The sequence below is a fragment of the Dermochelys coriacea genome, chromosome 3 (assembly GCF_009764565.3).
Source record: "Dermochelys coriacea isolate rDerCor1 chromosome 3, rDerCor1.pri.v4, whole genome shotgun sequence".
Taxonomy (NCBI): Eukaryota; Metazoa; Chordata; order Testudines; family Dermochelyidae; genus Dermochelys; species Dermochelys coriacea.
Genome location: NC_050070.1, coordinates 116,176,499 through 116,198,044, shown reverse-complemented (window position 1 = coordinate 116,198,044; position 21,546 = coordinate 116,176,499). Strand labels below are relative to the sequence as shown.

Sequence of the window (21,546 nt, the reverse complement as noted above, 5' to 3'; positions counted from 1 at the left end):
CTGGGCTATATAAAAAGGAAGAGGAAGTGAAGAATATGTGCATGCTGCAGTGGATGATGGTTTCACTCAGGCTCCAGAGGATCAGCCCTATGACACTCAAGGCTAGTCTACATTTACAGTGCCGTAGCTGCACCCTTGCATCTATAGTATGTAATGAAGATGCTACCTATGTCAATAGGAGAGCTTCTCCCATCAGCATAGGTACTCCACCTCCCCAAGGGGCGGTGTCTATGCTGAAGGGAGAAGACCTCCTGTCAACATAGCACTATCAACAGTGGGGATTAGGTCAGTATAGCTGCATTGCTCAGGGGTGTAGAATGACAGGTATACCAACATAAGCTGGTAGTGTAGACCAAGGCTCAGAGACTTGGTGTTATGGACTTAAGGTGGGAGCTCTCAACCGGGGTCTGGAGGTGAGGACTTATTGTTTGTTGTAATTGCTGCTGCCCACAAGCCTTATTTAAAAATGCCATTTTGTTCTTTTGTGTTAGCTTCTCCTTTCCTTAGGCTTTTAAAATGAAAACCTATTGCCACCCAACCAGGGGAAATTAAGATAGGGCACATCTACAACACCACCATAGGGTGCAAAAGGACTGCCCATAACTTTACATGCCCTACATTTTACATGGAACAATTCTTAAAATAAGAGAAATATAGAAGCTTTACTAAGCTAGGACAGGATTTCGTGGAGGAAAACTTGAAGGTAAATTTGAGACTGACCACACCCTAATTCTACCTTTTCTTTCCTTAAATCAAGTTTTAGTACAAAAGCTTATAAACAACAAATAGAAGTTGAAAAGATAGAACTGCAGAAACCTTTAATCCTGTGCTTATATAAAAGGTCTGCTTTTTCATTCAAAAATATTCATAATTAAGTGGAAGGAACACAGACTAACATTTCAAAACAAATGGAAATGTATTGTAAGATTCTTGTTCAAAGGTTAGGGTTGTCTGTCTGAAGAGTCTTTTTAACATTTGACAATATCTATTTTGATGGAAGGGAAATTATAGTTCAGCATAAATCATTCTCACTGAAAAAACCCATACTTGAGTTTAAAGTTTGTAAATATTGCATATTTTATAATACCTGCTGTGTCTTTTAAGAAATAAGTTTATAACTTTTTATACATTCATGTTGACTTGCTGATTTCCAGAGGCTGCAAACTGTGTGTGTAACAAATGATCTTCCTGGTGTTTGTAGGTAAGAGCCACCACTGTAGTTCAAAATTCAAGAAGTACGAGTTAGAGCTACACTTACTCAGAAGGTGGATGGAAATGCCCATCTCCTGGTGATCATCTTGGAGGTGATTATAAATGCCCTTATGTTATGAAAATTCAAATGGCATACAAGAAAAAGCCCATGAAATTAGTTTAGAAATCCCCTGGGCTGTTAGGTCATTATAATATGCAACCAATGTTAGAATAATTACATAGATAAAACATAAGCATGCAGGAAGCATTTCCCTAAACAGAGGTATTAAAAGTATATCCTTATTCTACTTTGTTCCTACATTAATAAAAAGAATTAGTAGGCTCCCCCTAATGACATAGGCATCCTGAAAGTTACTATTACAAAGAAATGATAGACAAACACTCAGGAAAATACTTCATAATATACTTTGCTCCTGACAACTAAGCACATTTTTCTGAGGAAGTATCTTACTGTAATAGGTAGGGTCTACTATGACACGTTTGCATGGGATACAACACTGTTAGTTTTTTAGGAGAGGATAGTTAGTCTGCAAGCCCAATAGCAATTCAGTAGGGTTCTACTGTGTATTCAGTATTGAATATAAAAACTACCTTAAATGATGGTTAAGGTGGAAAGTCAAGCCTTAAAATTAGGAAGTATCAGAATTAAGGTTGCCTGTGCAATCTTAAAAAGAAAAGGAGGACTTGTGGCACTTCAGAGACTAAAAAATTTATTTGAGCATAAGCTTCGTGAGTTACAGCTCACTTCATCGGATGCATTTGGTGGAAAATACAATGGGGAGATTTACACACACACACCGTGAAACAATGGGTTTTATCATACACACTGTAAGGAGAGTGATCACTTAAGATGAGCTATTATCAGCAGGGTAGGGGAGGAAGAAAACCTTCTGTGGTGATAATCAAGGTGGGCCAGTTCCAACAGTTGACAAGAACATCTGAGGAACAGTGGGGGGGGGAGACAACATGGGGAAATAGTTTTACTTTGTGTAATGACCCATCCACGCCCAGTCTCTATTCAAGCCTAAGTTAATTGTATCCAGTTTGCAAATTAATTCCAATTCAGCAGTCTCTCGTTGGAGTCTGTTTTTGAAGTTTTTTTTTTATTGAAGAATAGCCACTCTGAGGTCTGTAACTGAGTGACCAGAGACATTGAAGTGTTCTCCGACTGGTTTTTGAATATTATAATTCTTGATGTCTGATTTGTGTCCATTTATTCTTTTACGTAGAGACACACTATCAGAGGCTCGTTCACCTGCGATCTACCAATGTAATATATGTCATCATGTGCCAGCAATGCCCCTCTGCCATGTACATTGGTCAAACTGGATAGTCTCTGTGTAAAAGAATAAATGGACACAAATCAGAAATCAAGAATTATAATATTCAAAAGCCAGTCAGAGAACACTTCAATGTCTCTGGTCACTCAGTTACAGACCTCAGAGGGCTATTCTTCAATAAAAAAAAAAAAAAGCTTCAAAAACAGACTCCAACGAGAGACTGCTGAATTGGAATTAATTTGCAAACTGGATACAATTAACTTAGGCTTGAATAGAGACTGGGAGTGGATGGGTCATTACACAAAGTAAAACTATTTCCCCATGTTATTTCCCCCACCCCACCCCCCACAGCTGTTCCTCAGACATTCTTGTCAACTGCTGGAAATGGCCCACCTTGATTATCACTACAAAAAGGTTTTCTCTCCCCCCCCCCTTCCTGCTGGTAATAGCTCATCTTAAGTGATCACTCTCCTTACAGCATGTATGATAACACCCATTGTTTCATGTTCTCTATGTATATAAATCTCCCCCCTGAATGCATCTGATGAAGTGAGCTGTAGCTCACAAAAGCTTATGCTCAAATAAATTTGTTAGTCTCTAAGGTGCCACAAGTATGCCTTTTCTTTTTGCGTATACAGACTAACACAGCTGCTACTCTGAAACCTGTGCAATCTTACTGTGGCCTACTTTAGTGTGTGAATTATGATGGAGTCTTTAATTACATCACCACATACCATTATTTCCACCATGCCATATAGTGTACAGGATGTGTCCAGAGAATGAATTGTGGTTGTGTTGCTAATGATGCTCTTAGCTGTTGGATCCCTGCCTCATTTGTTGCAGAAGTTGGAAGGTGTGTAGTGAATGAGGCAGGGGAATGCAGGAAGAGAGGCTGCTTTCATGGTTTAGGCAGGATGGAATTCCACCTTGGAGAATTGGAGTCTCTCACAGCCTCTACTATAGAGTTCCTGGGTGATGCTGGGCAAGACACTTAAACCAAACTTTTTACAGGTGGTCACTGTGTTCCTCATTTCTCAGGTGGCCAATAGGCTACCCAGGGGTCCGACTGAAGAAGTGCTAAACACTCACAGCTGCAACTGAGGTCAATGGGAGCTGTGCTCTGAATATATAAAGTTCTATAAAATACTAACTTTTCCGAAAAGAGTCAGCCCCTCTGCGTCTTAAATTGTACACCCAAAGTCACAAGCAAGCACCCTAGCCACGGGACAATTCTTCCAAGTATTTTGGTATTTCCTAGTTGTTGAGTGCTTCATTTTTAAACCTTAATGTTCTTTTCATAGATGTTGTGTTTGTAATTTCCTAATTTAAAAAAAAAATTGGGGAAAAAAATTCTAACATGTGGCTCACCGTGAGAGCAAAGCAGTCATCAGCAGAGCAGGAACCTTTAGACCCACCTCACAAATATCTACTGCTTGAGCTAACTGTAATTCACAGCAGTGGTAGGCTGTCACCCTGTATATGCACTCTCTATTAGAGGGGATGGGGCACAGGTTGCACTATTTGCTGACAGCACAGGATTTAGTCCATGCTTTGAGGGGAGTGTGCAATAATGGTTAGACCCCAGAGAGTTCTTCTCCTCCCTCGCACCAGACCCTTCTTCCCTTGCCCTTCCAGTCTGTCCTTGTTCCAGTATCTCCCCCCAATACATGCAGCTCCCTCACTACACGTAGCTCATCTGAGACCCACCTGCCCTACCCCTTCCCTAGGACTAGCTTCTCACCCCTCTGTATTACAATCAGACCATTGCCACCAACTCACTGCATGGACTCTGATAGCATAGAAAAGAAAATACCACTGCTCTCAGTTTCTGCTCCCAACATTTGGTTGCTGGAAGGAAGAACTCTCGGGAAAAGCCTTCTCAACCCAGCAGCCCTGGGCTGGAGAATGCTCAATATTTTTTCCCCTAACCTTGTTCTGAGAACAGCTGAACCATTTTTGCTGAAACTTAAAAAAAAAATTTGAGCAGGAGGCAGACACCCACCACAGAAATTTCAGCTGAAACAGATCTGGCAGTGTTATAAGCACCTAAAAATAGGGTTGCATCATTAATGGAAAGTCAGGCAACTGTACATATTGCTACCTGTGCCATCTCTACTACAAAGAAGGATTAAGCATAAATCCTGAATGAGTTTACCAACATATCTACTCCCTCACAACCATATTCAGGCTACATCAGATGAGGTAAGGGTGTGATTTCCCTGCTCACTTACACATTTTCGTGCTAGCTCTCATCATGCTAGTGCAAGTATAAACAGCAGTGTAGTTGCAGTCATACAGGGTAGCAGCAGTAAAGGCACAGTTTAGCTGTGTAGCAAGATTGAGTAGGTGTTCACAAACCCAGGGAGGGTGTGGGGGGAGGAGAGAAAAATCACACCCCTGGCTTGTCGCAGTCTCAAATAAATTCTTCACACATCTTTAAAGATGACTCTTACTCCCAATTTCAGAGTCTGACCTTGTGTGGGGCGGGGGGGGGAGGAGAACATGACATACTACCCCACTTGGCAGACAGCTAGTTGGCACTACTTACCTGTGCCTTACTGCTCTGACTCAGCTGGGTATCCAAATCTTCTTTACAGGACCATTGTCTCACCCCAAATGATTCTTCCTTAACCCACTACTGACTACACCTACTTAACTTTCAGAATGGCAAAAAAACTATTAAAAAAAGAGCTACATGCACATATTGACCACACAGATGAGCAAACATTGTCAATTTATGTAAAATACTCTTTGTAAGAGACAAATCAAACAGCTTTAAAATAAGACCTCTGCTGCAGTGATGCAGAAAACCCAGAAGTTAATTTTTTTTGAATGCATGAATCTAAGTACCATGCAACATATGGTGCTTGAAAATGCCAAACAGTACTGGAACAGTAAATGCATGCCAAGGTGGATCCAGTTCCTAAAGTAAATTGTAACTTCCACTGACCATTAATTCTCTTTACTTACTGAAAAATAAAGTATTCTTAGGGACAATTGAAGTCGTGTTCATCTGCAACATCTGACATTTTAGATCATAAAATATCTACAATTTAATAACTTGAGTGTTAAAAGGAAAGTTTGTAAACTGTTGCACAACATCTTTAACTTTTGTAAATCAGAGTAACAAGCCACTTGCCAGAAATAGGAAACAGGTAAACGAAGAGCCCAATATGTAACAGCAAAAGCACAACTCTCTGTGCAAATTAAACCTATCCCTAGGTAAACTATCAACCTCACAGCCGAATCACAAAGATGCATCAAACTGAACTACTCCATATTTCCCACATATCATCCAGTCAGGTTCAGAATTCACAAACTGCTCACCTTGTCCAGGTTTCAGACCAACCTGAACATCAGATTTTAGAGTTCTCAAGCTGCAAAGAGGTGCAGGATGAAATTTGTTTAAGGCTTGATGAAATGGAACAGTAAACTCCCATTTTCTATCTCCAGTTAGTTTCCTGTAGTTCAGATCACCTTTAAAAATAATTAAATGGGACTTCTGCAGCTCAGTGTACAAGTCAGTAGCAACTTGAGCCATACTACAAAATTCGTGTGGCAGAGTCCAAAACATGTGATCATGGTAAACCAAAACTCCTTTTTTAATACTACCCTCCCAGTTTATCCCACATCTAGACATCCACCTATTATTAGCTGACTGCAGCTGTTTAATAGTCCAATTAAAATCTTGCTTTGTAGTATCCGATACATACCATGGAATACACTTTCCATGGAAATGGATTTCAGAAACTAACTTCGATGATAACAGAAAGTCAGCCAGTACTAGATCAGTAATAAGTTCATATCCAGCATTATCCAGGACTATGTCAACTCTAGTAACTTCTTTTGAAGTTCTTCTTTTCTTGCTGTTAATAAGCAGTGACCAAATGCTTTCCATATCATCCACTAAGATGGAAGTTTTCAAGTTGTCCAGTGATTTTACGGGACTGGCTTTCTGAGAGTTGTCTTCACCAGCTGAAATGGAGAGGTCGCACTTATTCCCCCACAATGAAACCTGAAGAGAAAAAAATCCATTTTGCTAAAATCTCATTATTCTGTAGTCTTTTGTATTGTTCTAGAGACAGTGGTACCTGACTCCACATACATACTCCCTATTATAGCTCAACATTTTGTACATAAAGAGTTCAGAATGATTTCTGGAAGAGAAACCAAAACAATACTCTTCACTTCCAAAGAGACACAAGAAATGATTTGGAAGGGGGAAATACAAGCCTTTCCCATCTTTATCCTGGACTCATGACAGATTAGGTTTGGTATAAACACACTAACAGAGCTAAAGAAATTTACATTATATACACACACAACTCCAAAAAGCCTTGGCAGGAGTACACATAGGACTAATAATGGGAGGATAAGTGAGTTTTGATTACCTGGAGTTTGATAAGTTGGTCTATATTGCAAGAATATGAAAATGTGCTCTTTTATGAAGTCTCAACAAACAGCTAGGTATGCAGTGTTGCCAACTTATGATTTTATTAAGCCTCATGGTAATTGGTGTTTTCCTAAAGCTTCATCTCCTAGGGCAAGGAGATTGTGAGAACTTCAACTTTCAGTTAAATAAGTAAGTTTCTATCCCTAATGGTTACAGAGAAAAGCTTGAAGTTTTAAAAAAATTATTGTGGTGTTATTGTTTACATCAAGATTCAAAGCAAATCTCATGACTTTTGAATGCTCAGGGATGGCAACACTGGATTTACATGAAAAAGAATGAGCAGGGCTTGGAACATGTAAGACCACCAGCAGCACGAAATTGATACGATTCTTGTCAATCACATGGCAACTCATAGGGTTTTTGAATAAGACCAAATATCTAACCAGAGTCTTGTTAGTTTCACTCTGCTGCTCAGATCTTTAACTAGCAGCAGAGGCACAAGAAATGTTTGCAGACTCAGCAATAAACTGCATCAGTCAACATATGATAGGATACACCTCCACCCCGACAGAACGCAGTCCTCGGGAACCAAAAAAAAAAAAAAAAAAAAAATCTTACCACGTTATATTGAACTTGCTTTGACCTCGAGCATTTCCATTATTAATAGTCACTTCCCGCCCTGACTGACCCCTCAGAACTCCTGACCCATCCAACCCCCCCTGCTCCTCGTCCCAACTACCCCCTCCAGAGACCCCCCCGCCCCAACCACCCTTCCCAAGACCCCACCCAACCCCCCTGCTCCCTGTCCCCTATCCACGCTCCCGCACCCTGACAGGCCCTCAGGACTCCCATGCCCTATCCAACGCCCCCGTTCCCTGACCGCCCTGCCCTCAGAACCATCCTTCCCCTGCTCCCTGTCCCCCACCCGAGACCCTCCGCCCCTTATCCAACCCCTCGGCCCCGGCCCGGCACCCTTAACACGCCACTCAGAGCAGCGTGTCAGAGCCAGACAAGCTGATCCACCAGAGCGCGCTGCCCTGCCCACCAGAGCGCTGCTTTACCATGTTATATCCGAATTAGTGTTACATCGGGTGGCGTTATCTTGGGGTAGAGGTGTAATTGCAAACATAAGGCCACAGAATTTTGTTTAAGTTTTGCAGAACTCAAATTTTGTAACTTTCCACAGGCAGGAACTGTGAATAAGAAATGCCAAGTTTACCTGCAGCAGTTTAAAAAATTCTTCCTGAAGTTGTTTTTCATCTAGGTCCTCAACGTTTTTAAGAAGTTCCTGCAAGTAAGTGCATAAGGCAACAATAGCTTGTTGGGATTCAAAGAAGCTGTGAACCTTTGCTTCTTTAAATACATCATAGTCATCAATTGGAGGACTAAAATAGAAGGGAAAAGATTAATATGATTTCCATTTTCTCTCACAGCAGCAAAAGTGTTAAACACAACTTGTTTATTTAGATGAATGTTGAACTCGGGGTCCTAATCTGAACTTTCACAGTAACGTGGCATGCCAGACTCCTACATGTCTCCAGTAATACTTACTTTGCCTGGTATTCGGTCTCATTTATTTTAAGTAGCACATACAGATATTAACAATAACCATATATATTATGGTTGTGGCCAAACGTCTCAATCACGATGGACCCCTTCTCTTCCCATTATATGGGGCACTGTATACACACTTTGGCTGCCCTTGAGGGTTTTCAATCTATGAGAGACAAATTGATGAAGGGTGACAAGCCAACTAAGGTTAAATAATTGATCCAGTTTTTTTCAATACATTTGTATTTACGGTTGTGTGGCAACTTTTCACATGGACATACCTAACCCACTTTTTTTTTTTTTTTTTTTTTTTTTTTTTTTTAAAGGGAAGGGGTTCGTCTTGTGGAAGTTTTCATCTGGGCCATTCTAAATATTAGCATAATTCTTCTGTTAAACTTTAAAACTTTTATTTGCATGGTGTACTGAGTCATTTGTTAAAAAAAATTGTATTTATCTTTTCCAATACATTATAAATGTAAAGGTTTTTTTTTTTTTTTTTGTAGTCAAAGATCCTCCAGTATTTTGAATTGCTGAACAAAAAAGCCCTTCATGTTGTTGACTTTCTCTAAGACTACAAAAGAATTCTTCACTTTTGGTGTAGAGGGAGATTTAGAGAACACAATTCCAAAATAAAAGGAAATACAATGAATGGATTCCCAAAAGTGCAACTCACATGGAAACTGACATTTTCTGGTTTGGAAAAATGTTCTTTCCCCTACCTCATTTTGGAAACTAAAAACAATTTACCCATTTAGTTTACAAAGATCTTTGCGTGACATAGAACAAATGAAAATTTTAGAAGCCTGCTTTCACACTTTGATCTTTTCATGATTTGTTCCGTGTGTGGGGTGAAGCTTTTTTGAAGAACTGAATTCTTAGCATTGTGGTTTACATAAATCACTCAATATTTGTCTAAACAAAAAGGTACAATTTTTGGAAATGTTTAAGTATCAGTTAGGCTCTTTTGAAAATTTTACACAAAAATATCAGAGGTAAGAAGTTTATTAGTATGCATAATTACAACTAACCCTACTGTCACCACATTTTCATCTTTTAGTGCCTGCTACTACTCCTGTTGAAGTTAATGGCCAAACTCCCATTAATTTCAAATGAGAGCCAGGATTGGCCCTTTGTTTTCAAATGAAAAACACCAGCCAGTTTAACTTTTTTAGAGGGCACACAGAAAACGTTAGCTCAACCTTGCATATTACTTAATTAAGGGAAGGATATCAGAGTTTGAATTATGCTATGTCGCAAAGGAAGCAAAGCCTCATTAGTACCTCAACCAGGGAAATTGTTGCCAAGACTTCTAGCAGTGGAGTTAGTAGAAAAATCGAAAAAGACTACTGCTCTACATTTGTAAGAAAGGTCTTCATTTTAAACCAATTGCTTCATTTTAAGCTTACTCTTCTTCTTCCCCCTCTCAGATGCACAAAATCAGAAGAACTATACACAGGGTAACATTTCATGTTAGAGTGTATACTTACTTACGAACTAGTGCTTCATGAATGCGGCGATACATGTAACACTCCACATATAACCAAGGGGACTGAAACCAGCTTGGCTGTTCATTTCCATCCAATAAATTTTGTTGATATTCTAGGTATTGATTCCACAGTGGAACATCAGGGAGTTTATCATCCAAGGGAACCAATGGTTTGTCTGTTTGCAGCTCATTCCTTAACTTAGAGAGGATGGATATAGTGTTCTTCTCTGCCTCAATGCCTTTCTGAAATAAAATGGAAAATAAAGTGTCCCTAGTCCAAAAATACATTTCTGTATAGCCACACACTCTATGATAGATAAATTTTACTGCAAAGGGAAATAAGTTATGAATCTTAAAAATCAAACAAAAATGTCAATCTCAGGTTCTTGCACTTGAACAAAGACAAAATTCTCAATGATGTTCAGTGAAGCTTTTGTTCTACATCTGACATTCACTGCAGTTTCAAACCTTCCAAGCTAGAAGAATCCCCATATGCCATGAAAGTTATTTGATTCTGTGTTGAGGCAGGACCTTTTGCTCATAATCCATTGGGTTCAACAAAATGCCTGGTTCACTGGGGAGAACTGTTAGGGGTCTATTACAGTAGCGGACAGATGAGGTTCTGTAGACTGCAATGTGCAGGAGGTTAGACTAGATGATCATGATTCTCTCTTCCGACATTAAAGTCTACAAGTCTATGAGAACAGCAGCTTGAAACCTTGCCATCCCCACAAGGGCCAAGATGGATATGCCAGATACCACCATGTAGCCAAAGAACAGAGAAAACTGAGGAAGTTTCAGGAGCCAGAAGGACAACGAAAAAAAAAACATTAATAGAAGTGAGACACAACATAAATAACCAGGAAAGAAGAGGAAAAAGACAAGTCAGGGGTTGAGAGAAAAGAGGGGTGACATGAGAAAAATTACGAGGGAAGACAACATGAGGAAAACAGGAATAAAAATAAGACAGAAAAAAGATCTCTAAGAAGTTTCAGTATAAGAAAAATAGTATGAAACAACAGTATTCTTACCTCTCCATGTTCTTCAAAAAATTCATTTTTATGCCGGTGCAAAGTATCAATAACCCTAGTTAGGATTTGAGGCAGCCTGTCCTTAATTGTAAAATACGCAAAAGATCTAACAAGAAAAGAATCAAAGCATTACATTAATTACTCACGCTAACATGAACAGATTTAATACCTTTTCCCTATTCATTACTTTATTTTCAAGTGCAATCTATCACATTTAAGGATAGTATATAAAATGTAGTAATTTCTGTTTTGCTAGCTGCTTTTGAAGTTAGAGGGAGGAGTTAGCAAATGTGAAAAATTAGTTTTTCATTTCACCATATCCTTAATGGACTAAAGAAATACTTTGGTCCTGCAGACCAGTGAATTCCAGTGTAAGACACCCTTTCATGCTCAGCTATCAGATGTTGAAATCAAAGGAGGTAGGCTCAAGTGCCCAAATGGCTCATTAGAAACGTACACTGTTTTAACCTTGTATCTTATTGACCCCGGCTAATAAAAGTAAAGTAACCTTACACTTACTGTACACTTCCATTTATGTTACAACATACCCAGTTCCTAAAATAATTTACCTGGTGAATCAAAACCAGATTTGAAGAATGGCAATAAGCATAGGTGAAAGCAAGTTAGAGGACTTACTGGTATGCCGGAGTCCTGAGCAGGGGGCATGGCCTCAAACAGAAGAGGCGTGGCCTCAAATCCCCGGGCCTTTTAAATCTTGATTTAAAGGGCCAGGGCTCCAGCTGCGGTAGTGGCGGCTGGGAGCCCGGGGCCCTTTAAATCACCCATGAGCTACCAGATGCAGATGCAACTGGGAGCCCCGGGGCTCGGGGGCTATTTAAAGGGCCCAGGGCTCCAGCTGCCACTACCGCAGCGGAGCCCTGGGCCCTTTAAATCACTGAGGAGCCCTGAGGGCTCCTGGCTGCCACCACTACCCCAGGGCTCTGGCAGAGCTTTAAAGGGTCCGGGGCGTGGGGGGGGGGGGTAGCAATGGCTGGAGCTCCAGGGCCTTTAAATCCCAGCCACAGCCCAGCCGCTGCTACCCCAGGGCTTTAAATTGCCCTCTCTGAAAGCCGGTCCTGATATGCCGTACTGGGTTGTACCAGCTTACTTTCACCTCTGGCAATAAGTAAAAGAAAATTACATGCATTAAATTGCTCACTATAAATAGTCAGAACATTTTCATTTAAATTTCAATTCAGCAAACTATGTTTTGTCAAAATTAAAACGTTTCATGAAGACATTGTTTTCACTAAACTTTTGTTGTGAAGGTTTTGGGGTCCGGGATGAGGGATGAAAAACCTTGGCTCTGAATCAGGCAGAGCAGGGACTTGAACCAGAGTCTCTCACATTCCAGACCAGTGTCCTAACTATCAAGTTGTAGAGCAGGGGTTGGCAACCTATGGCACGCGTGCCAAACACGGCACGCAAGCCAATTTTTAATGGCACGCTGCTATCTGCCGGACCCGGGAAGACAGCAGCACGCCACTAAAAATCCTGCCCGGCCGCTCTTTTCTGCCCCCCACCCTCTCCTTGCAGGGCAGGCAAGCTTCCCCCTCCCCCCACCTCTTCCCCCAGCGTGCTGGGTTCCTGCCCCTCCTTCTCTCCCTCCCTTGCTACGGAGGGGGAGAGGGAAAAGCTGAGCCGCAGCACACTCCAGGGACCTTGGGGAAGGGTGTGGAATCAAGGCATATCCCCTCTACCCCCTGCCCTGAGCCGCTCAGGGCAGGGAGCACCCCCACCCCTCTGCCCTGACCCCTGCACCCCCCACACCCTGACTCTTGCACCCCCCACATCCCCACTCCTCGCACCAAATGGGAGCTCCTGCACACACACCCTCACATTCCCACCTCCACCCCTCACACCAAATGGGAGCTGCCCAGGTAAGAGCTCCACACCCAAACCTCCTGCCCCAACCCTGAGCACCCTCCCTCATTCTAGCTCCTGGCCAGACCCTGCACCCCAACCTGTTCCTTCTCCCCCAGCCCTGTTCTCAGCACACTCCCACCCTCATCTCAGTGAAGAGAGAGGAAGAGAATGGCTAGAACCAGGGAGATGGTAGGTATCTACTCTATGTGGACAGGGCCGGGATGCCAGACCGGCAGTGGGCTGAGCGGGGCCGGCATCCGGGACCCTGGCTAGCAGGACCTGGCGGACAGAACTCCAGACCAACAGCAGGCTGACTGGCAGCGGGCTGAGCCGCTCAGCCCACTGTCCATCTGGGGTTCTGGCTGCCTGCCCCTAGCCAGCCGGGGTCCCAGCCGCAGGCCCCGCTCAGCCCGCTGCCAGCCTAGGTGAACAGAACCCCAGGCCAGCAATGGGCTGAGCGGCCCGGCGGTGTAAGATCAGCATTTAAAATTAAATTAAAATGAAGCTTCTTAAACATTTTGAAAACCTTGTTTATATACGACAATAGTTTAGTTATACAAGTCTATATATTATAGAGAGAGACCCTCTAAAAAAACATTAAAATGTATTACTGGCACATGAAATCTTAAAGTGAATAAATGAAGACTCGGCACACCACTTCTGAAAGGTTACCGACCCCTGCTGTAGAGCAACTGACATGCAGGCACAATCCCCTTTACAATTCTGCTTTTCTAAAAAAATTCAAAAGGAATATTTTTGGTGGTGTTGTTTCAATAAGGAACAAAAGCAAATTTCAAAACCTTGAGAGTTGCTACAAAATAACACTGCCATCTTTCCATAGGTCTGATCCTCACCCCATGAAGTGTTTTTCCAACTCTGGTAATTTATGTTCTTGACAAATCTTCTTTGACAGGCATCACTTGCATCACCTTTTCAGATGATAATATAATACTGTCAAGCTAGTGCTACAATGTATGTACACTGATAAAGTGATATGCAATCCTATACATATGGTTACTTTAATACACACAAAAAATTCACTGTGAAGCAATCAGGACTGCTAACCCCACAACAAACCTGACCCAAACTCACAATATCAGGGAGAAGTTAGGGTATGTTAAAGTATATAAAAAGAAAAGGAGTACTTGTGGCACCTTAGAGAGTACTCCTTTTCTTTTTGCGAATACAGACTAACACGGCTGCTACTCTGAAACCTGTTAAAGTACATAGACTCTGTTCCTCCACTCTCACTTCATCATCACCACAAATATCAAACACAGACCATGCACTGCAATCTCAACTCTGTCTCCCCCCTTTTGTTTCTGCACATACCCCTTTGCCACATTTCTCCTCCTTCACCTCTTCCCCCAATACTATTAGTTATGGATATCAGGTGTAAGGTAAAGGGTTAGATGCAGAAAGATTGCTAAAGGGAGACTGTCCAGCCTTCTGTCATGACAGGACAAAATTAAGGTCGTCATGCATGGTCTTTGCTGTACTGCATACAAGTCTCTCTCTGCTGCTGGAGAATAAAATCTGACAGAAAAGTGTAGCTTTTGCAGGCGTATTACCCTAAATCCAATCTTTTTTTTTTTAAACCACTCATTACACCAGATTTACTCCGAATACACACCTCTCTACCAATTTTTTTTTTGTAGCCAGACAATGTTTTGAAGAGATATTCGTCAACAACAAAAAGGTAAAACTCTCAAAAAAAATTTTTTTGCCAGAACCCAATTTCAGAGACTTCCTATTAAAAACCAATCCAAACAAGAGCTATCAGGGAAAACCCCAGAGGGCAGAAGAATTAATCCTGTGTGAAATTTCACCTCAATAAACCACCTACCTTTAGAGAAAAATAGGAATTCAAGCAATATTTTAAGTCAATTTTAGTCATTACCAGGCACCTACCTCCATTTACTAAATGTCAGTAATAATACAGAGAGATGACAGGCTGACAAAGGGGCGGGTATCTACCACAGTGCATCAACTTACATTAACACTGAGTTACTTGTCACAAAAACTACAACAACAACCTTAAACTACAATTTTAATAGAGACTAAAACCATCATAATCCTAGTACTAACCATCCAGCTGGAGGAACACCTCCATGGGTACTGAATACATGCCGATATACCGGCGCTGGAGCCCCCAGCACAACTGCACCGACTGGGGGGCGAGTGAAGTCTGGCCAGAGGAGCAGTTTCACTTCCAGTGGCAGGTCTGTGTGTCTCTGCCTTGCTACCAAAACAGCGTTTGCGGTGCCCCCTAGGATGCAGGAAGCGCGGGTTGACAAGGATGCCCGCAGGGCTTGTGTAGAAGGGAGACCAGCGATAAGGGCGAGTCACCCAGGACAGCCGCCCCAGCTGAGTGGGGGTAAGAAGGGCCCATGACAGCCTGGCCGGCACCGCACAGGGAGCCAAGCGGTCTGAGCGCGCTGTGTCCCCGCGCACGGAGGCGGAGCTCGGGCTACAGCGGAACTCCACGGCCACCCCCCGCGCTTTGGCCGCCCGCCGGTCAGGGAGCCCCCTCAGCGCACCGGCCCAACGGCCGCCCGCGCACACTGCCGAGCCGTGACCGGCGGGGAGCCACGAGCCGGGGCAGGGTTCGACTTTCCGCCGCCCTCTCCAGCCGCGGGGCTCTGCGGAGGTCGCTGCTGGACGCAGCCCCCCAGGACAGGTTCGTCCCACGGGAGCCCAGTCCCCGGTGTCGGGCGCTCTCAGGGGAGCCGCTGCCAGAGCGGCGCCTGGATGGGCTGTGATGTGCCCCGCCCCGGTTCAGCGATACCCCGCTTGCGAACCCCCGCCGAGCAGTAACGGACCCCTTGAAGCTGCCCGCCAACGAAGCCGGTACCGCCGCCATCTTCCCCCCCCGGCAGAGTAGTACTGCGGCACCGCTCCGGAAATGACGTAAGCACGCCTTGTTGCATCGTCAATACGCATTATTAGCGCCGCGAGGAGGAGGAACAAACGCGCGGGGCGGGGCCGCACGGGGGCGGCGTTGGTGGAGGAGGGGGCGTGGTTCCAGGGTCAGAGCGCGCAGTGCGGCGGGGACTGAAGGTCGGGAGCTGGGTGCAGGGACAGGCAGTTGGGCGCTGCCGTTCCCCGCGCGCCAGGGAAAGGAGCCGCCGCCTCCTCCCCCCCCCGGAAGCTCAGGTCACTGGTAGGGTGCGACCCCCGCCCCTTGTGAACAGAGGCGCGCGCGGCTGTCAGGCCTTCCCAGTGTGCCGGGGCGCGAGCCCGCCCCCGTGCGCGAGGGGTCCGCGGGCCCCCGGCACGGCTGCCGCTGAGAATCGGCCGCCTGGGGGGAGGCGCTGAGCCGGGGCTATGAGCGCTGCGGGCTGGGCCTTATGAAGGGGAGGCTGGAGGTGGCGCCGTCCTTCCCCCCGGCTCAGGCTCCCGGCGGCTGCTCTGCTGCCGCCCGCAGCCGCGCTCCTCTCCCTGTAGCTCACAGGGCGCCCTACCGAGGAGTCGGTGTCATCGCCCCATTTTATAGATGGCGAAACTGAGGCCCGGAGAGTGTCCAGGCCTGGAGGGAGCGGGCAAAACCACATGCGTTTCTGTTCTAGGCCTTGGCTGCCATGGCCTGTGCCAGTTCAGCCGGCTGGTAGGAAGCACAGGCCCCAGCTCCTGACTGATGTATGGAGGGGGGAGGGGTCTCTTAGTACAAACTTTTCAGGTGCCCGGCCCAACGGGGCTCTTCCCGTTTCAGGACCCTGAGGTAGGTCAGGCTTCTGCAGCTACTCCTACATCGCAGCAGTGCTCAGATACGATCACCAGTGCCCCAAGCTGCAATTCAGGGCATGTCTACACTGGCAGAGTTACAGTGCCACCCAGAGAGTGCTGAAGGGAAACCGCTGTTGTGTGTTCTCACTGTCAGCTGCCAGTGCAATAGCGTGTTCGTACTTGCAGCGGTATTTGGAGTGGTGCACTCTGGGTAACTATCCCACAGAGCACCTCTTTCTCTTCTGCTGCTAAGACTTGTGGGAAGGTGAAAGGGGTTGCAGGGCATTCTGGGTCCCGTCCCAATGTCCCATGATGCATTGCTTTGCATCCCAGCAATTGCTGTGCTTCTGTCTGTATTTGGCGCCATCTTTCAATGGTTTCTGTACTGTGCATCCTGCCTCTTCGGGCTGCAGGAATGGATCCCGAACTGTTGATTAGTATGCTGCTCGCTCTGACCAACACGTCACAAGTGACAGCGGAGTTATTCCTTAAACTACAAAGGCAAGAGGAATGTGACATTGATCTCGCCACGCATAGTAGCTATGACACAAGATTACTTGTGGCATTCATGGAAGTGCTGATCACAGTGAAACGCTGCTTTTGGGCTCAGGAAACGAGCACTGAGTGGTGCGATCACATCGTGATGTACATCTGGGATGACGAGCCGTGGCTACGGTTGGTGAATGTGATTTAAATCAATTTGATTTAAATCACTAGTCAGGAAGACTCTATTCAATCATGGTTTTCTACGTAAAAGTGCATTCTTATCGGTTGTTATAACCTTAATACATATTCTTCACAACTCAGATAGATGTAAGTTTCATTGTTAGAAGGTATACACTATACATTTTTAAAGTGAATTATTCTGAAAACTTTTCAGATTAGTTTTACAGCTATATCAGAAAATGAATGATTAGTTATTTCATTTACCAAAAGTAATTAAAGCAGATATTTATGAAGTTATTGGGAGGTGAACTATCTCCAATTCAACAGGTTAATCATTAATATTTGGAGGAGTTTCTTGCCATGCTGTATTAGGAGGAGTACATCATCAGACAGTTAAATTGTTTTATTTAACTAAAACAACGTTTTATGTATTCTGGATTTTTTTCTTCAACAGCAAATGTAATATTTTAACAAAACAAGCATATGAATTTTTGAATTTAGTTAAACATTCAAGTTTTTTAAAATCAAGTTTGTTTTTGTTAAAATTGTTTAACTAAAATAGTTAAACGAAATAGTTGATTTAATTTTTTTTAAAATATGTCAGCCAGGTCAACATGAGAAACTTAAAATATTGGCTTCTGCTGCTAACTCAGTCGTCTTCACCTTCATTTTCCTGTGTGTTCATAATCTGGGAAAGGTGCCAAACAATTTCTCAATTTGGAATGAATTAGTCCAAAGGAAGAAAATATTCTTTCTACACTAGCAGAGGAAGCAATTGCTGTTAAAAGTGAGATTATCACTTTAGCAGTCTCTGAATTCAAGTGTTTAAGTGACTTCCACCAGTTCACTGGTGTGACTTGCTTTGAAACATCATCAGCAAACATATATTTCTTGAATGGTTCACGCTTATTATAGTTGGCATTATGGAGGGATGATTGCTGGATGTCCATGTCATAGCCAACTCCTCTTCTTCAGCAGTTAAGGTGTGACGAGTATTAGGAATATTTGCAAGAAAATGAGCTGGAGATGGTGCTTGTCCCATTTTTTTTTTTTTTTTTTAATGCTTGTAATTTAACTCTGTCATTGCATATTTCTCTTTTTAAGATCTCACTCAGTTCTTTCCAGATTTCAACAACATCAGCAATAAAACAGCTATTTCCCTGCATTTTGTTCAAGGCTACAGAAATAGGCTTCAGGGTACTCAGCATGTGTTCAACATTTCTCTTGAGTCCAGTGTTGAACTTTGGCTGTGACAGCGCCATCTATTTTTTTCACTATTTTGTTGACAAACTGTCCTAAGATTAGGCCAGTTCTTGATATAGTGCTCAAAACAGTCCATTACTGAGTTCCATTGCATGTCTTGTGGGAGAGTTAGCTTGGTTTCTCCCACTTTTTTCAGAGCAGCTGCTGCAAGGTGGTTGTTACAGAAGTATTTTGCAATTTCAACAACATTAGCCTTTATTTCTGGAACACTGAAGTCTGGCTAAGAAGTGCATGAAATGAGCACTGCAACGATATGTTGTTAGCTTGGGACTCTTTTCACACTCTCCTAAATTATTTCTTCTCATCTTGGATACATTTGCAGCATTGTCTGTGACCAAGCCGCTTACAACATATTTGAATTTTTTTTTCAGTTTGTTATAGCTTTTACTGCTGCTACTACTTCTAAGTATTCTGTTAAAAGAATAGGAGTACTTGTGGCACCTTAGAGACTAACAAATTTATTAGAGCATAAGTTTTCGTGAGCTACAGCTCACTTCATCGAAATGCATCCGATGAAGTGAGCTGTAGCTCACGAAAGCTTATGCTCTAATAAATTTGTTAGTCTCTAAGGTGCCACAAGTACTCCTTTTCTTTTTGCGAATACAGACTAACACGGCTGCTACTCTGAAACCTATCATTGGCAGATAACTCTGAAACCATAGAAAATGATGGTGATCTTGAAGGTGGATAGTCTTCAGAATCCTATATGTTGAGGATGGTTTCTCCTAATTAAATATTTGCATTAACTTATTTTGTTTGTTATTACTATACTGCTCATTGCATTCACTGACACTCAGTACTACTTTAAAGGTGAAATTTTAAAAGGAAGATGTGCCTATTTCAGCTTTTTATTTATCACAACTGCATCTATAATGATAGTACCATAGAGTAACAACTATATTTGTTGCTCAAACATGAGAATTTAAGAATAGTCCAGAAGGAAGACAGGCAGTCCTTAAGAAAAGTATGAAATAAAAAAGTTTACCAACCTGAAGATCGTGCTAGTTCAGACATGTTCCTTTCATTGTTTCAATGCAGCTTCCTCCTGAGAAGAAACACTTCTCATGATGTTGTTTCATTGAGGCAACCCAGGCCTTGCATTTCTTTGTTGCACTGTTTGCATTTTGCACGCATGCCTGTCTTACCCACAGGTAGAGGAACTTCATTAAAATATTCCCAAGCTGGGTCTCTTTTACGGCCTGCTGCTATTATAGGTTTTCCCTTCTAGTGAGAGAATAGTATGGTAGATCTCAAATCAATGAAGGCTACACTCAGAAAGACCTCAAGACTTCTGGAATATGCTGCTCAAAGAGTTTCACTTTTGTTTCTGCTGCCTGTCCCTCCCTTCTCACATTTATCTGCAGACTTCTTCTCCTTGTCCAGATCTATTCCGCCCCAACAATCTTCTATTTATTGAACTTTTTGAAACTTTGCACTTTTAGAGAGAGGTAAGAGAATGACTCTGTGTACACAAATTTGCAGAGGGACAGTAGCGTTGAGGTCTGTTATTTCTCACCTCTATATATTTATTTTATTTATAACATTTTTGCTGTTAACAAGCATGCTATCTCTGGAGACACAAATCTATTGTTGGAGAACTGCAAAACTAAGCATCTCTGATGCTCAGTCTAGAAGATACCGAGTCCCATTGAGTAGATAGAAAGATTAACCTAAATAATCTATACAGAAGCTTCTGGAACCCCATAAGATTTGGGTCCCTAATCCATGAACTATTGGAACACATTTACAAAACTTTTTTAAACATTACTTGAATATATTGTCTCATACTATAGAATTAGAATTTATAATCTCTATTCTATGATGAGATATCTTTGAACTATAATGTATCTTAATTAAAACTATCTTTTCCTCAAAAAGCATTTTATTAAAAAATCCGATTTAAATGAAAAATCTGATCCTTTTTTTAATATCCTTGATTTTTATCTACCATGGCTTCAGAAATTTTGTATGAGGAAAGCCACATTCATGGGAGATGAGCTCGTCCCAGCCCTGCGGCTAAAGGACACAAGAATGAGAGCTACCCTGCCATTGGAGAAGCGTGTGGTGATTGCACTATGGAAGCTGGCTATTCCAGACTGCTACTGATCGGTCGCTAATCCGTTCGGAGTGGGAAAATCTACCGTTGGACTCATATTGATGGAAGTGTACAGGGCCGTTAATTGCATCCTGCTCCGAAAGACCGTGATTCTGGGCAATGTGCATGACAATGTAGATGGTTTTGCGCAAATGGGCTTCCCTAACTGCGGAGGGGCGATACATGGCATGCATATTTTGATTCTGATACTAGACCACCTAGCCACCGAGTACATTAATCACAATGGGTATTTCTCAGTGGTTCTCCAGGCACTTATGAATCACCATGGGTGTTTTACAAATAATGCAGGCTGGTCCAGAAAGATGCATGACACATGCATCTTTCAGAACACTGGCCTGCTCAGGAAGCTGCAAGCAGGGGCTTTCTTCCCGGACCAGAAGATCACCGGAGGGGAAGTCGAAATGCCCATTTTGATCCTGCCAGATCCTGCCTACCCCTTAATATCAGGACTTATAAAGCCATACACGGGGCAACTTGACAGCAGCAAGGAGCAGTTCACCAAAAGGCTGCACAAGTGCAGAATGACTGTTGAGTGTGCTTTTGGCAGTTTAAAGGCCCGCTGGCGCTGCCTCTGTGGGAAGCTGGACCTGGCCGATGACAATATTCCTATGCTTATAGCCGTGTGCTGTACGCTCCATAATATTTGTGAGTGGAAGGGTGAAAGCTTCACTCAGGGCTGGACTTCAGAGGGCTCAGTGCCTGGAGGTTGAGTTTGAACAGCCAGAGACCAGGGCTATTAGCAGGGCACAGCATGGAGCCATAAGGATCAGGGATACCTTGAGGCAGCAACTTGAAGCTGAGCACCACTAACGTTTGTTGCTATGCTCGGGATTGCAGTGCTTGTAATGCTAAGAGGTGATTTGATGCAATATGTGGGTTTAACATAATTGTATGTTGCTTTGTAGGGCTCATTTTGCTTTCAATTAATAGAATAAAGATTGCTTTCAAACCAAGAC

At 43.1% G+C, this 21,546-nt stretch overlaps 2 protein-coding genes across 12 annotated transcripts in view; one reads left to right on the top strand and one right to left on the bottom strand.

The window, feature by feature from the left end:
* Positions 1-5,215: 5,215 nt before the first annotated feature.
* On the bottom strand, positions 5,216-15,813 carry ARMT1 (acidic residue methyltransferase 1). 4 transcript variants are annotated; one of them, XM_043511207.1, is made up of 6 exons: positions 14,908-15,701; positions 13,674-13,748; positions 10,954-11,059; positions 9,924-10,165; positions 8,105-8,270; positions 5,216-6,507 (listed from the first exon to the last, which is right to left on the bottom strand). In XM_043511207.1, the coding sequence occupies exons 2-6, from the start codon at positions 13,676-13,678 to the stop codon at positions 5,740-5,742; spliced, it is 1,287 nt and encodes a 428-aa protein (XP_043367142.1). In that variant the 5' UTR covers positions 13,679-13,748; positions 14,908-15,701; the 3' UTR covers positions 5,216-5,739. The 4 variants fall into 4 exon arrangements, with proteins under 4 accessions (XP_043367142.1, XP_038250308.1, XP_038250307.1 ...); XM_038394380.2 differs by having other exon boundaries at positions 15,642-15,686; XM_038394379.2 differs by lacking the exon at positions 13,674-13,748 and having other exon boundaries at positions 15,642-15,813.
* Positions 15,801-21,546, top strand: part of RMND1 (required for meiotic nuclear division 1 homolog) — a 50,740-nt gene continuing 44,994 nt past the window's right edge. The window contains exon 1 of one of the 8 annotated variants that reach the window (XM_038394376.2): positions 15,801-15,975. Coding sequence is in view for 1 of the 8 variants with exons in the window: in XM_038394375.2 (XP_038250303.1) it covers positions 16,457-16,540 (84 nt within the window). In the remaining 7 variants the exon portion in view is untranslated. Of the gene's footprint in view, positions 15,983-16,076; positions 16,541-21,546 lie in introns of those variants that run through there. The other 7 variants (XM_038394373.2, XM_038394372.2, XM_043511204.1 and 4 more) reach the window with 7 other exon arrangements.